The 16,034-nt window shown below is 50.8% G+C and overlaps 2 protein-coding genes across 3 annotated transcripts in view; one reads left to right on the top strand and one right to left on the bottom strand.

Moving 5' to 3' along the window:
* Positions 1–472: 472 nt before the first annotated feature.
* The window catches only part of ECE2 (endothelin converting enzyme 2), a 31,893-nt gene continuing 16,331 nt past the window's right edge, over positions 473–16,034 (top strand). The window contains exons 1-3 of one of the 2 annotated variants that reach the window (XM_059163309.1): positions 473–763; positions 6,079–6,362; positions 7,099–7,908. In XM_059163309.1, coding sequence (XP_059019292.1) covers positions 568–763; positions 6,079–6,362; positions 7,099–7,386 — 768 coding nt within the window. In that variant the 5' untranslated portion in view covers positions 473–567 and the 3' untranslated portion in view covers positions 7,387–7,908. Of the gene's footprint in view, positions 764–6,078; positions 6,363–7,098; positions 7,909–16,034 lie in introns of those variants that run through there. The other variant, XM_059163310.1, reaches the window with a different exon arrangement.
* CAMK2N2 (calcium/calmodulin dependent protein kinase II inhibitor 2) lies at positions 8,049–10,391 on the bottom strand. Its single transcript, XM_059163316.1, has 2 exons — positions 9,946–10,391; positions 8,049–9,065 (listed from the first exon to the last, which is right to left on the bottom strand). Exons 1-2 carry the CDS (start codon positions 10,112–10,114, stop codon positions 8,995–8,997), a joined length of 240 nt encoding a protein of 79 aa, XP_059019299.1. The 5' UTR covers positions 10,115–10,391; the 3' UTR covers positions 8,049–8,994.

The raw sequence follows: 16,034 nt of genomic DNA, 5'->3' as shown, positions 1-16,034 counted from the left end.
CAGGAATAGTCTTACTCCTCAGTACATACTTGGTTCTGGGCACACAGGCGCTAAAGTAGGTCGAGCATTTGCCCAGAAAAGCAACATTCCTGTTCATGTTTTCCCTTGCCTGGCACCACACTTCGTCTGTGTTTCATGACAGGCGCTTCTGAAGGGCAAGATCTGTGGCCGCGGTCCTCCTGCCTCCTCTCAGAGCCTTCCGCGTGCTCAAAACTGGGTAGAGATGAATCTTCCATTAACTTTCAGACTTCTTAATGGCAAGAACCGACCAAACTGAAAATAAGCAGTGATTAGCCGAGTGAGTCCGACACTGCGAGTTTGGCTCTCAGAAGTGGGGGAACAGTACAGATGGCCGATTCAAGTTAGGAACGATAGGATTTTCCCACCCGGAGTATTCTTCAAAGAGCGCTCACCAGAGGACGGAAGTTCCACGTGTTTGTGTTGAGCAACTGCAGGTGGTGGGCGGAGACACAAGGGCCACGCCTCCCGAATGGTACCGTGCCTATTGGCGCCAAGCCCGGTCCAAAGGTGCTGGCGGTGTGCCCTGGCGGCCCTGAAGCTGCAAGCATGGCCTCTCCACCCGCCTCAACGCCCCCGACGGAGATACCAGAGCAGAACTGCAGGTACTGCGAGGTTCAGTACTGGGACCAGCGCTACAGGAATGCGGCTGACTCTGCCCCTTACGAGTGGTTTGGGGACTTCTCCGCCTTCCGTGCCCTCCTGGAGCCTGAGCTGCGGCCCGAAGACCGTATCCTCGTGCTAGGTGGGTAGTCCGGAGCTCCCCACCCCAAATGGAGCGGGCTGGAGTCGCCCCGGCCCTTTCCGCTTTCCAGAGTCTGTTTGTCCCTCTCACGAGCCAAGATCCCCTACCCTCAGCATCTCGGCAGTATTTCGCCAGGGTCGCGGGAGCCTTAGTCCAAGCTCCGCCCCCCGCCAGAGAAAGTTTATTAGTTTGTAGGTATTCTAGGACCCTGTTCCGGACTCTCGGGGAGACAGCCTCGAGTACTGGAAAGCTCAGACGATCCACTTCAAGTCCCATTGCTAGTTGGCTGTATGACTTAGGACAAGTTCTGAACCCGTTCTGGCTTCAGATTCACTTCTAGAAATGGAACTACGAGCTCAAGTCGGATAAGGAACGTTCAGGCACCTCGAGCACGGTGCCAAGCGTTTATCTGTTACCTCTCTCCACGCTCCCAGTCCTACCTGACACTTGGTCCTGTGTCCCAGGTGGAGTGAGGACGAGGACAGCGCCCTCTGAGGTCGGATGGGAGATTGCAGCCAAGATTGGGGGGATTCTCCACAGCGCGGAGGCGGGGGGGGGGTGGGGGGCAAGTACAAATGCAGGGATGCAAGGTGGGGCTCTGAGAGGTCCAGCAGCGCCCTGGGGTTCTTTCTCTCCCAATGCCAGCCTTGGGGTCTCTAGTGAGGTTTGAGGAATAGGTTTCCTTCCAATTTAGTTTTTAGTTTGGTATTTGTAAAAGCGTGTGTATGTTTAAATGAAATATTTCGTATATATATGAGACATCTATAATACAGCATATGTGGAAAGTATGAATAATAAATCTAATTTGTAGATTTGTATGCCCTATTCAATTTGAGAAATAGAACGTTCCTGGGACTAGAAAGGACGTATAACCCGGTGCTTAAGAACTTGGACCCTGGAGGTAGTTAATTATGTTGGAATCTTCGCTTATGTAACCTTAGCTGTGGAATCATGGGCAAAAGCATAGAATCTTAGCTGTGGAATCAAGGAAAAAAAACACCTAAATTTCTGCACCTTTATTTTCTCGGCCTTTAAAAAATAAAAGTACTTATTTATTGTCATTTTTTTTTAAAAGATTTATTTATTTATTTATTTGACAGAGAGAAATCACAAGTAGATGGAGAGGCAGGCAGCGAGAGAGAGAGAGAGGGAAGCAGGCTCCCCGCTGAGCAGAGAGCCCGATGCGGGACTGGATCCCAGGACCCTGAGATCATGACCTGAGCCGAAGGCAGCGGCTTAACCCACTGAGCCACCCAGGCGCCCCTTTATTGTCTTTTTTAAATGATTAACTATGAAAGCTCTCTAGGACAATGCCTAGCAACATAAAAGGCCTCATGTTTATTCAAGGTTTTCTGCATGGTCCCCCAAACCCCTTCTCCCCAGAGGTAAAAACTCTCTTGAATTGTTTGCTTTAAAACCATTGTATTTATTTATAAATTTACCATAAATCTCCTGTGTTTTTCAAGCTTTGGTGTCCATCAAAATCACCTGGAAAGGCGGTTCCTACCCTGAGAGTCTAGGGATGGTCTAAAATAGGCCTTGGGGGCGCCTGGGTGGCTCAGTGGGTTAAGCCTCTGCCTTCGGCTCAGGTCATGATCTCAGGGTCCTGGGATCGAGTCCCATATTGGGCTCTCTGCTCAGCGGGGAGCCTGCTTCCCTCTCTCTCTCTCTGCCTGCCTCTCTGCCTACTTGTGATCTCTCTCTGTCAAATAAATATAAAATCTTTAAAAAAAATAAAATAGACCTTGGGATTCTATAGTTTCAACAGGCCCACAACTGATTCTCATGCTTAGTGATTGGCAGAATAACACTGCCTTAAAATCTGCCAGACCAGGAGGTACCCTTTTCTGGATAGAGGGGAGAGAAGTTTAAAGTTTAAAAGTTTAAAAATGAGAGGAACACTTTCCTGGTAAGATTTCTCAAATCTAAGAACAGGACCTACAACTTGGGAATACCTTATGTTACACTCCATCTAAAGCAGACATTAAGTTGAGCACTTGGCAGGTTCTAGAGAGTGTGCTGGGCCCCTTCTAACATATGTAGTCCTCATAACAACCCATAGAGGTGAGTGATAATTATTAGAAGACTTACTCTCAGTTAGGAGTTGGTAAACTTTTTCTGAAAATGGCCAGGTGGTAAATATCTTGGGCTTTGCAGCCTATTTAGTTTCCGTCACCATTACTCAGGACTGCTGCTCTACTGGAAAAGCTGCTACAGACAATTCAGAAGTGAATGATACATAGTAGCCATGTAGCAGTAAAACTTTATAAAAACAGGTGGCAGGCTGGATTTGGTAACCTTGCTCTAGGTCATTGTCTCAGGTTGGATTCCCCAGAAGCAAACCCGAAGGTGAAGATTCATGTCCCAGTCATTTATTAGGAAAGTGGTTGCAGGAGAAATTGTTAATAGTTTGAGGGAACAGGGAAAGGGAAAAGGCCAAGCAGGATTGTGATCATAGGCAAAGCCTCCCTGAGGGTGGTTTCAGCCTGAAGTGTCAGAGATGTAAAATGTCAAAAGCAAACACATGCCAAAACCTAGGAGCACTCCAAGGGGATTGAGTCTGAGCACTGACAGGGTCCCCACTATTGTCATGAGCAAGTAATTGGTGAAGGGTGCTATCCTACTCCAGAGCTTCTGTTTCTCTTGTTGCACAACACAGATGGGCACAGAGAGGCATCTGAACTCTGTTGAGACTGATAAAATGGCCACATTGTGAATGATGTGAATGAAAGCCTAATGGTCATGCTGATGTAGCTAAATACAGAATGTTACTAATGAAGGTGAGTAGACCTCTTGAAAACTGGGAGATAGTGGTTTAAGAGCTCTGGTTCTGGTGTGAGATAGACCTGTATCCAAATTCTGGCTCTATCACTGATTGTGTGACCTTGGGAAAGTTCCTTATCCACTTTGGGCAGCCTCATTATCCCCCATTGAGAACATGGTAATGGTAATAACAGTATCTTCTATATGGAGCTACCTTGAAGATAAATTGAGATAATTCTTATAAAGTGCTTAGCATTGGGGGCGCCTGGGTGGCTCAGTGGGTTAAGCCGCTGCCTTCGGCTCAGGTCATGATCTCAGGGTCCTGGGATCGAGCCCCGCATCGGGCTCTCTGCTCAGCAGGGAGCCTGCTTCCCTCTCTCTCTCTCCCCACCTGCCTCTCTGCCTACTTGTGATCTCTGTCTGTCAAATAAATAAAATCTTTTAAAAAAAAAAAAAGTGCTTAGCATAGAACCCAGTGTTAAGTGACTGTTAGCTATCATTGTTATTGAAAATGGGAGTCAGGGAACAGTCTCTCCAGGATTGTCCAGAGAACAGAGTATGCTGCCTGAGGGCTTATGTGTCTGGTACCTATGGCTGGAAGATATTCATGGCAGGTGCTTACGTATGGCTGTCCCAGCTTTGCCAATATCACCCAACTCTGATTCTCTCTCCTTGTTAGATTCTGTGCTTCTGATCCTAATTTGGTTTCAGTTGTATTCCCTATAGAGAGAGAAGGGACTGACCAGAGAGGATTGACAAACTGCTCAGTCCCTAAGATGGTTATTTTTCCTATAATAAGTTAATGAATTGGTATTTGGCTTACACCTCTGTCTCTTGGTATTGGGATAGCATCCACATAGCTCTGGGCTCTCGTGAGTTCTTGGATGTGGCTCATTTCTCCAGGGCTCTGCTTCTCTAAAGCTTAACGCAGGAAGGCAGAGGCCTTCCCAGGCCCCTTCTTCGTTGCCAGCCTTCAATTACTGAGAAATCACTGCTTTGTAAGCATGATTGGCTCTGTGGGCAGTCTTTGTTCTCCCTTCATCCTTAGTAAAGTTCTCTTGGAAGCTGCCATTCCTGTACCAAGGGGAAAAAAGGAAGGAAATTTGGGTTTGTCCACCATTGCGCAGAGCTCTGAGGGCCTGTGAGGTCGGGTGTGGGATGGTGAGGGGATTGTGGGTCAGAGAACCCACTGGGATTTCATCTTGAACTCACTTAGGGTCTATTGTAAAGCCACCCTCATTGCTCACCGATGTGGTATATCTCCCCAGGCTTGTTATGGTTCCAGTGTGGAAAAATACAAACTGGGTTTCCCCAGGCAAGATAGTACTATCTCTCAGCTGTAGGGTCTGAGGAGGAACACAGGAAGGGGCAGCCGATGACCTGCTGGCTGGTGCCCTGTTCAAGTGCCAAGCCCTGCTAGATTAAGGCTATCCTAACAGCTGATCCCATGATCCTCTTAGGAGGCAAATGGGGATTAAAAGCAATCTACTCCCAAGAACTGGGGATCCCCTGTGGGGCCACCAGAACTGTCCTCCAGCTCCATTCCCAGGCTGAGACTGACCACAAGAGATCCAGCATGCCATCTTAGGAAGTCACACCTACCGTGTTGTGGATCCTGTCCTCTAACCTCCACTCCTTTCCCCATACTCTGCCCTCTGGAACTGCTTTCTAGAACTTCCCACCAGAGTGTTAGGGTCCTTCAAGACTCTGATTGGTTGTCAACTTCTGTGAAAGCCTTGGCTGTCCCACCAGAGGTGGGGACAGGAGCCATCCTATGTGTTTTCACAGCCCATCCCTATTGAAACTCATCGCATATGTGGCAATTGCATGAATGTACATCTTTTCTTCCCACCAGAGCATGAGCTCCCTATTCATCTGCAGGACCCAAATGTAGTGCTCAATACATTAAGGAATTACAACAAATTAGCCCTACTGTGTGTCCCCATCGAGTTCCCCTACACTTGTTAATTCTGCCCCGGGAAACTGAAGTAGGATAGTAACCCCTAACATGACGTCTTCCCAGGGCTGATATGATCAAAGCTTCTCTGAGAGGTTAGGAATTAGGACAGTACTACTAGTATCCTAATAATAATATGATATGGTCCTAATGATGCCAATAGTATCCCCACTCTGAGTAGGGAGGAACAGGCTCGGAGTTGAGTGACTCACCATGGCTGTCAGAATCTAGATCTTTGCATTCGAAAGTTCACAGCACCTTCAGCTACTCTCCAGCTCCTTTAGTTTTTAAATTTAGCGTATCACATTCTGCATGTAGGCTAGGTATTGCTATCTCCATTTTTCTGAATAGGAAATTCCAAGTTCCTGGTATGAAAACAACTTGCCCCTAGTCTGCACAGAATGTTAGAGCAGGATATGGGCCCAGGTCTGTATGACTCCAAGGCTTGTGCTTTTTTGTACGTGGTTCTTTTCCTTCCATACAGGAGGGTTTAGGCTGAGAGCAAATCGGCCAAGAGTGGATGGATAATTGGGGCAAGTGAGAACCAAAGCTAACCTAGCCCTTTTGCCACCCATTCTGACCCTTCCCACCCCAGGCTGTGGGAACAGTGCCCTGAGCTACGAGCTGTTCCTTGGAGGCTTCCCTGATGTGACCAGTGTGGACTATTCATCAGTAGTGGTGGCTGCAATGCAGACTCGCTATGCCCATGTGCCCTCGCTGCGCTGGGAGACCATGGATGTGCGGGCCCTGGACTTCCCCAGTGGCTCCTTCGACGTGGTGCTCGAGAAGGGCACGCTGGATGCCCTGTTAGCTGGAGAACAAGATCCCTGGAATGTGTCTTCTGAGGGTGTCCACACCGTGGACCAGGTGCTAAGTGAGGTGAGGGAGCAACAAGAAAGGAGGGCAGACTGAGAGGTGGGTTTCGGGAGACTGGGGTTTCAGGAGATTGAAAGAACTCAGAGGTTGGAAGGAGGCATAGTTTGGAGCAGGTGGTGGGTCACCTTCAACACTGCAGTTACCTGAAGGGGGGGTGGTTAAGCTGAGTCAAGATTATAGGGGGCTGGGGGCACCTGGGTGGCTCAGTGGGTTAAGCTGCTGCCTTCGGCTCGGGTCATGATCTCAGGGTCCTGGGATCGAGCCCCGCATCGGGCTCTCTGCTCAGCAGGGAGCCTGCTTCCCTCTCTCTCTCTCTCTGCCTGCCTCTCTGCCTCCTTGTGATCTCTGTCTGTCAAATAAATAAATAAAATCTTAAAAAAAAAAAAAAGATTATAGGGGGCTGGAGTGGCCAGGGTCACAAGGGCTGATGATTGGCTACTGGGTTGCCATAGGGATGAGGTAGCAGCCAGGTTCCAGGTAGGTAATACAGACCAGAAGAGTGAGTAGTTGACAGGAAAGCAGTGCCCCTGCTCCTGACATCATTCCCATGTCCTGCCTGGGTTGAATATAGCCCTACCTCCATGGAATGACTAGGGCTAGAGAGGAGACTCACTCTTTCCATGGAGAGCCCTGAGCTACGGGATGCAGGGTGGTACCTGCAAGGGTATCTGGGGCCATACTGACCTTTGAGAACCTGGAGATGGACTCCTCACCAGTGACTTCTCTGTCTGACTTGCAGGTGAGCCGGGTGCTGGTCCATGGAGGTCGGTTCATCTCATTGACTTCAGCTGCTCCCCACTTTCGGATAAGACACTATGCCCAAGCACGATATAACTGGTCTCTGAGGCATGCAACCTATGGCAGCGGCTTCCACTTCCATCTTTACATCATGCAGAAGGGCAGAGAGCTCACTGTGGCCCAGCTGGCCATTGGGACCCAGATCCTCTCACCCTCTAGACCTTCCATCACACCCTGCTTCCTCCAGGACTCAGATCACGAGGACTTCCTCCATGCCATTCAGCTGTGAGGCCAGAGGCATGGTCCTCTGTTCTTCCCTGCCTTTCTGCTTTGGGCTCTTCAAGTACTTGGAATTCCTGACTCAGGGCTTAGGGTTTGATTCAAGGTGCTCTCAATCCCAGAGGCCTCATGCCTAAGATAGAGCTGATGGGAGCAACCCCACATGAAACAATACAGCCCAGGTCAAACTAGATCCCAGATCCCAGGTTTCTGGTTTCCTTCTTGGGTTCCTCACATTTTTCCTGGATTCCCCAACTTCCTCCATTACCATAGTGAACCACCAGTGATTCATCCCCTAGGGCAAAGCTCAGCACATCCCCTCCATATGCCAGCCAGACTCTGAGACCTGCATCCCTGGGGCCTATTATCGACCCCCATTCAGCCTGGATTTATCCAACAGAGGGTGCAGACTTTGAATCAAGATTGTTTTATGCTTCTGATCCCAGTTTCAGCTCCAACTCTAGTCTCCTATCCTGTTTACATTGTTTATTTACCCCAGGAAGCTACATGGTAATGAACTTCTCAGGCCAGACTGGCCTGCTTGTTTCCTTGGCAACCCTTCCCTGCCAGCAACCCGCACCTGAGACTCCCAAGTACCTGCCCCCCTCCCCAAACGGGATTGGAGCCATCTTGGCCTGGGTCCTGAGCAGACCAAAACAGTGGTCACACACACACAGGGAGGTCTGTGTTTATTCACACACTCCTGGTACAGTGAGGATGGAGAACATTTACAAAGGACACCCCTGGGTTGAAAACATCTCCAGGGCCACAGGTGTCATCCAAAGGTGCACAGCAGTCCTCACTTTGGTTCCCAGGGGCAGGATGCAGGGGTCCAAGGTAAAATCAGACCTGGGCCCTTGGAAGGTGATACCTTGAGAGGAGGGGTCTGCCAGAGAGTGAGCAGACTGGCCATGTGGTTGGTTACCATGTTGGGGGCTTGTTCCATCTCAGACTCAACACCCATCCTATCTGCCAGGCGCAGAAGAGTGTGGCCGAGACTGGGGGCGGGGTGGGGGGGGCACGAACCATGAGGGGAGCCAGTAAACAAAGAGTCGGATATAAAAATACAAATGTGCTGAGGAAGTCCCTTAGAAAGAGGCTGAGGCTGGGGTCACGCCAGACAGGGTGGGAGTCAGGGAGCGGCCTGGAGGGCTGGGCTCAGGTAGGTGGGAAGCTCATGCAAATACGCAGCCAAACATCCCTGGCTGCGCGCGCGGTTCGACACCGGCCGGCAGCCGGCTCTGCGGACCAGACCGGCCGGAGAGGGGCGGGGCAGGGGAGCCGTGCGGGAGGGGGCGGGTCGGGGGCTGAGGGCCGCGGGTCTCTGTGTCCGTTCCGGTGTGCGGGGTGGGGCTGCGGCCCGAGGTTCTAAAGTGCATGAGCGCGGCGGCGGGCTCCGGGCCGGTCCGCCCCGCCGCCGCCGCCGTGGTGCTGAAGCGGACAGCTCCGGAGTGCCAGGCGGCGGCGGCAGCGACTCCAACCCGAAGGCGGCGCGGCCCTGCAGCCCCCGCCGGCGGGCGCCTGGGCCGGGGCGGGGGGCGCCCGCAGCCGCATAGCCGGCCCGCGCTCCTGGCCGCTGCGGGGCTGGGCCCGGAGCCCGCCGCCCGAGCCGGCGCGTCTACACTCCGGACGGCGGCTTCTCCCCCATCCCCTTCAGCACGTCGTCTATCCGGTCATCCTCGATCACCACTGCGCAGGGAGAAAGCGCGTCAGCCGCGCGGCCTCAGGGGGCGGCGGCGGCGAGAATGGGCCCCGCGTCCTCGCGCCCCGAACAACTATTTCCCGTGGCCCAGTGACGCCCCTCGTATGCCGGTGCCACAGTGCCTTCCCCATCCGAATTCTCTTGCCGACTGGACCCTCCGCGGAGCCCAGTTCCCACAGGCCCTCCTCCCCTCCCAATGGAGGAACGCCCCCTGTTCCAACCGGCAGTTCAATCTCCCAGTCCAAACCCTCCCGCCGCCAGAGCTCTCCTCCATCCGAGCTGATCACCCTTTTGCTCGTGGGAGTCCCCTCTTCGACAGACCCCCTTCTCAAACAGAATCTTCACCTAGTCCAACCCTCTTCCGAACCCTCTTGCCTCTTGAACCCCTCTTCCGATGCTGGCACCAACAGAGCCCCCTCCCCATGCAAACAACGAGGACAACTGAATCCCCGGACTCCCCCCGCCCCCCGTCCTCTCTCCAGTCGGACGTCCCTTCCCACCCGAAGGTTCTTCCGAAGCATCCACCGACTTAGCCTTTGGTCCTGAAGAAGCAGCCGGTCGCCCCACGTTCCCACTTCAGGAAGCCCCAAATGCCCCGGCCGGCCCCTCCCCCTTGCCCGGGTGTCAGGGCTCTACTTCCAGAGGTGGCGAGCATCGAATCCGGGGCACTGCGTTCCCGGGAGAGGGGAAGAGAGGGACACAAGACTGCAGCGGGGACACCCCCCCCCCCCGAAACCCCGGCCGGCGAGCGGCTGGCTGCGCTGGTCTGCGGCAAGAGCTGCGGGCGCTTGGCAGGGAACCGCAGCCGGGGGGCGCCCGGCGAAGGGTTTCTGGGTCAAGCGGCGACTCCGGGCCCCGGCCGCATACCTCTCTTGGCTCGGCCGATCTGGCCCAGCTTGGGGGGTCGCTTGGCTTGGTTGCCCGCGAAGAAGGAGTTGGTGTCCTGCAGGCGGCAGCTGAAGGAGAGGTCGGAGCCCTCGGGGTCGGCGGCGAAGCGGCCCATCTTGTCCTCACTGTAGGGCAGGATCTCGGACATGGCGGGCGCGGGGTGGGCGCGGGACTGCGGCGGGGCGCGGGCGGCGGGCTAGCTGCCGGACCGGCCCTAGCTCAGCAGGGGAGCCGGCGGAAGGATGAAGTCATGCAGCATCCGGGGCTGCGGAGCCAAGCGGGGCCTCCTCCCCCGCGCCTCCGCCTCCCGGGCCGCTGGGCAGGCGGCGGCGGCGGCGGCGGAGGTGGTGACGGGGACCGGGCGGGGGCGGTGCGCGGGGGGCGGGGGTGGCGGCGGCGGCAAGAGCGGAATGACGATGAGCACCCGACTGCCGCAGAGCGCGGCAGGCGGGGCGCGGTGGAGGTGGGGCGGGCACCGGCCGAGGGAGAGAGGCGGGGCGGGCGGGGAGGCGGACCGGAGAGCGCCCAGCACTCAACCGAGGGCTGCGAGTGTTAGTGGGAGGGTCCTGCACGAGGCGGGAGTGGCGGCTGGACGATTTGTACCGGCCAACAAGTGCAGAATCTGGCCGGGAGAGGCGGGACTGGGTAGTGGGGGGCGGGAGGGAGACCGGCACCCAAGGGGCGGGAGGAGGGTCTGGCAAGGAGGCTCCTAGAGGCGAGGAAAGGGGACTGGGAATTGGGAGGCGGGGCCAGAAGCGAGGAGTCTGGACACATTCGAAAGGGGGGACTCCGGAAACACGCTGGGTGGGGGGACGTCCCACACCGGTTAGGTGAGCTGGACTGTGCGAAACCCGCGGACGCGGGAATAGCTCGCGCGGGTGGGTGGTGTCACCGCGGTTGGCGCGTTTGTGTCGGATTGGTCTTTGGGTCCTAAACTGTTTCTCTAGAGCTTTTCTTTGACTCCCCGTCTGTGTCTGCGTCTGCCTATCTATGTATCAGTCTATCTCTCTGTGTCTGTATCTGTTTCTGCGCCCCGGATCTCTTTGTGTCAAAGTCTCTGTCTACTTCTGTTTCTTAGAAGTGTCTCTGCCTTTCTGTATGTCTCCGTGCTTGGCTCCCGTACCTACGTGCCACCTTTACCATCTCCTGAGTCTGTGTATTTCGGTCTCTCCTAGGAAGAATCTCGGTAACTGGGCCGACGCTCGCGCACCAGGTTAGACCCCCACCCCTGCTGCTGGCTTCGAAACTCTAGCTCAAAGCGCCTCGCGTGCACCGCAGTTCTCCTGGCCCTGGAGGTTCGGGTTGCGCGCGCTCTGTAGAAGGCATGAATGGCGGCGTCGCGGGGGGCGCCCTGGCTGCAGGTGACGCGGGGAAGCCCGGAGCGCCTGAGGACGCGGCGCGCGCCCGTGGGTATCCGGAGGCAGAAGAAGAGGGACAGAGGGTACGCCAGCCAGCGTTGCGGGGGATCACGTGACAGTTCCCGCTGTACAGAAGGGAAAGCATTCTCTCCTCTGCCGTACCCCCAGCCGGCCGTCAGCAACAGCGTCACCTGCTTGCTAGCACGCAGGGGCTCTGGCGCAATCACTGGCCTTGGAAGGTGGGGGGAGGTCCCACACTTGGCGTAGCTGACGACAGCGATAATTAGGGTAATAAGTCTCCCGTACATCCAGTACATACCCGAGGCTGAGGGGTTCTCCACTGTCGCTGAAGCGCTTTACCTCCTTTCCTTCAAATCACACAGTTAGTAAAGCTGCCTGATGTTGGGTTTCCTTCTTCCAAATCCTCATCAAATGTTAGTCCCAGGGATACAGAGGCTAATGCCATGGTGGATGCCCTCAGGAATCAGGATTGGCAACGGGAGTAGTGCCAGAGAATACACATCTGTGCAGGATTCACTCAAGGCCCTAGACCTAGAGGCCTAGGCCTATCAGGTCCTCCTCCGCTGCATCCTGCTCTCCGGGATAAGGGCCAAAGCTGGAGGCCCAGCTGGAATGAAAGGAGCCCTGAGATCGGGAAGGACAAGAGATGCTGGAGCTCAGGGTCATTAGGAGAGAGTCCAGAAAATTCTACCCCCACTGGAGGTTGTCTAGAAATGGGTTCTAATCCTGGCTCTGCCACTTTCTGTGGGACCTTGAACTGAAGGTCCCATAATTATAGTTTTTAAAACTACATTCATTTTGGGGTAACTGGCTGGCTCAGTCAGTGGAGTGTGCCACTCATGATCTCGGGGTTATAGGTTCAAGCCATACTTTGAGTGTAGAGATTACTTAAAAATAAAATCTTTAAAAAATTCATTCCATTATACTTGTAATATTTTAGGAAAATACAGAAAATTACATGAAACCTTTCATAGATATCCCTCCAAGTTTTCCTCATCTGTTTGCATAATATGCATACCTCTCTGAGTCTCTGTGTTCTGGTCTGAAGCACTGGAGATGACAGAACCTACATTAAGGACAGTTTTGTAGATGAAATTATCATCCTGACATGAAGTGGATTGTCTCAGGAGGTAATGAACTGTGCCTCACCAGGAAGTGCTAAAGGGACCATGAGAGTTCTTGCCAAGGATGAGATGAGAGCACTGGGGAATTGAAATTATTCTCTTGTCTACTCCCAGCATGAAAAGTTTGGAAAAATAACTGTTGAACTTGGAATTCATTTGGTTAGCTCCTTCTTAAATAATCTTATTCCTGTCCCTGATGTGTGTGATAGATCATGATTAAAGCAAAAGACCTAGGTACAGATTTGTGAAGATACAGAATGACATAAGTTATAGCTATGTTGTAAAAATGCAGGGTGTGTTTGTGTGTGTGTTAAACTTTGATCCTCTACTTAATATTCTGAAGTTCTACATCCCTGTCCATGAGGTGAAAATTCATTTTCAAAACTGAAATCAAATTAAGTTTGTTTGAACTTTTGTGACAGTACATTGAATTTCTCAACTGAAAGTCTCTCAAAACCTAGTGGACTTGATCTATATGTTCTAAACAGAATACTAAGCTTTTTGACACCTGAGTAATAGTGGCACTTTTATTCAGTTGGAAACTTTAAGCCTGTGTATCAGGTTGAATACCACCCCCCCCCCAATTTACATCCACCTGAAACCTCAGAATGTAAACTTATTTGGAAATAGGGTCTTCACAGGTATAATTAGTTAAATTAAAATGAAGTCATACTGTATTGGAGTGGGTCCTAAATCCAGTCACTGATGTTTTTATAGGAGGACTGATGCACACATACACACAGGGAAGAAGGCTATATGAGGAAGGAGAGATAGGAGTTCCTACAAGCCAAGGAACACCAAGGATTGCTCGGAACCATGAGAAGCTGGAAGAGGCAAGGAAGGATTCTTCCTTAGAGCCTTCCCAGGGGGAATGGTCCTACCCATAATTTGATTTTGTACTTTTCACCTCTAGAACTGTGAGAAAATAAGTTTCTGTTGTTTTAAGACACTCCATTTGTGGTATTTTGTTACAGCAAACTTAGGAAATAAATGTAACCTGTTACAAATATGTTAGGGTCATCTTTTGACACCTGTGGTGACTATATTTCTCTTTCCTTAAACTCTTTCTAGGAGCTCTTTGCTCTCACCCTGTTGAAGGAAGTCCATACCAGGAGGTATTTCTGGGACTCATTCTATTTAGCAGAGGCTGATAAATCACAAAAAAGGAATAAGGCAGATCTGTGTGGATTGACAGGGTAAGATCTCCAAAGCCTGCCAAAGTATCACCAAATAATGACTGTGGAGTGGATTTCATATATAGAGAAAAAAATATATACACACACTTAGGCATACACACCTACACACTGTGTGTTTAGGTATGTAAATGCATATAAAAGAAAGATCTGGAAGGATACATACTAAACTGCTAATAATGGTTTTCTCTAAGGGTGGTCCTGGGATCCTGGCAGGTGAAATTTCATTTTTTTATTCTATATATTTATGGATATTGCTTTTTTAAAAAAGATTTTATTTATTTATTTGACAGAGAGAGAGAGATCACAAGTAGGCAGAGAGGCAGGTGTGGTGGGGCGGGAGTGGGAAGCAGTCTCCCCACTGAGCAGAGAGCCTGATGCGGGGCTCCATCTCAGGATCCTGAGATCACCCACTGAGCCACCCAGGTGCCCTGAACATATTGCTTTTGCAATGAAAAGTTTTTGATGATTTTTTAAAGTTTCAAAACCAAGGATATAGTCCATTTACCAAACATCGCACTCTGGTCCCACCCAGACAAACCACTTGACTCAGAAGAAATAGTACTCATTAAGAGCATGGAGTTTGGAATCAAATCAAGGATCTGCCTTCTGCCTGATGTGTGACTTCGGGTGTGTTGGTAAGTTCCCCTATCTCTTAGGTTCCTCATCTGTAAAACAGGGACAATGATACTGCTATACTATATCTTATTGGGTCAGTGTGAGGATTAAGTAAATTAACATATGTAAAGTGCTTAGGTAAGTGCAAGACAATAGAATTGTCAGCTGTGTAGGAGAGCCTAAGGAGAGCCCAAGGAAGAAATGAAGAGTAGTCTCATCATTAGATATGCTAACATTTTCTTGCTGTCCTTCCAATCTCTTTTTAAAAATCTGTGCTTTTATACTTTTTTTGCTTAACAAAAGTGAGATTTTGTAACCCTTTTACTCCCCCATTTAATTCTTTAAAAAAAAAAAAAGATTATTTATTTATTTATTTGACAGAGAGAAAGAGAGAGAGAGAGAGAGATCACAAGTAGGCAGAGAGGCAGGCAGGGAGGTGGGAGGAAGCAGGCTTCCCGCCAAGCAGAAAGCCTGATGCGGGGCTTGATCCCAGGACCATGGGATCACGACCAGAGGCAAAGGCAGAGGCTTCAACCCACTGAGCCACCCAGCCCCCCCCCATTTAATTCTAGATGGAGAACATTTCCCCAGAGTATTAATCCTTCCTTTCATTCTTTGTAAGTGTTACATTGTTATGCCATTGTATGCATGTTTGATTTATTCAACAAGACCTCTATTCTTTTATTTTTTCAGTCCTCTACTCTGTTTGTTTGTTTGTTTGTTTGTTCAAAGACTTATTTATTTATTTGAGAGAGAGAGCTGGCAGAGGAGCAAAGGGAGAGAATCCTCAAGCAAACTCCCCGCTTTAGTGCGGAGTCTGAAGTGGGGGCCTGAAGTGGAACTCCATCCCAGAACACTGAGATCATGACCTGAGCTGAAATCAAGAGTCAGTCTCTAAATCGATTGAGGCACCTAGGCACCCCTGTTTGTTTTTGTTGTTATTACAGACCGTGCTGTGATGAATAAATGTTGTAGGGGAAAAAATGGTACCAGTATTTTGTAGTTCCTCCAATCAAGGAGTAAATTCGATTTCTTCCTCCCTGAATCTGGGCTTGACCATATGACTTATTTTGCCCAATAGGGACATTAGCATATGTGGGGCAGGCCAAGGCTTGAAAACTGTTTGTGTACTGGGGTTGGCCTGCTTTTTTGTTTCTGGGCATCCTGAGACCATGATATGAAGGAACCCGGGCTAGGCTACTGAAGAAGGAGACACCACATAGAGCCAGGGCCCCCTCATCCTGATTGAAGCCCAAACATGGCAGTGAGGCCATTCAGCTACACCATCCAATTCTTGCTGAGCTGACATGGAACTGAAGAACCATCCAATCAACCTGCAGTACATAAGAAATGATACATGTTTGCTATTTTAAGCCACAAAGTTTGGGGAGTTTTGTTCTGCAGCAAAAGCTAACTAATACAAACATCCTATAGATAATGCTTAGTTCCTGGAATCATTTCCCAGAATCAGATTTTCTGATTCAGAGTATATACACTTACAACCTTTAAAAAAAGATTTTATTTATTTATTTGAGGGAGAGAGGGATAGATTAAGAGAACAAATTGGGGGAGGGGCAGAGGGAGAAGCAGACTCCTTGCAGAACAGGAAGCCTGACGTGGGACTTGATACTGGACTCTGGGATCATGACCTGAGCCAAAGGCAAATACTTAACTAACTGAACCACTCAGGCGCCCACACTTATACCTTTTGATTCATATTGCCAAAAAAGTTATATCAATTTTTAAGCCACCAG

This window comes from Mustela lutreola, chromosome 2 (assembly GCF_030435805.1).
Source record: "Mustela lutreola isolate mMusLut2 chromosome 2, mMusLut2.pri, whole genome shotgun sequence".
NCBI classification, from domain to species: domain Eukaryota; kingdom Metazoa; phylum Chordata; class Mammalia; order Carnivora; family Mustelidae; genus Mustela; species Mustela lutreola.
The sequence above is the reverse complement of the archived record's forward strand: the minus strand, read 5'-3'. Positions and strand labels throughout refer to the sequence as shown.

Excerpts from the sequence above, each read along its gene's own strand:
- CAMK2N2 (XM_059163316.1), bottom strand. The coding sequence starts at position 10,114 with ATGTCCGAGATCCTGCCCTACAGTGAGGACAAGATGGGCCGCTTCGCC. Across the intron at positions 9,066-9,945 it reads GATCGGCCGAGCCAAGAGAG|TGGTGATCGAGGATGACCGG; the intron begins GTATGCGGCCGG and ends CTCCCTGCGCAG.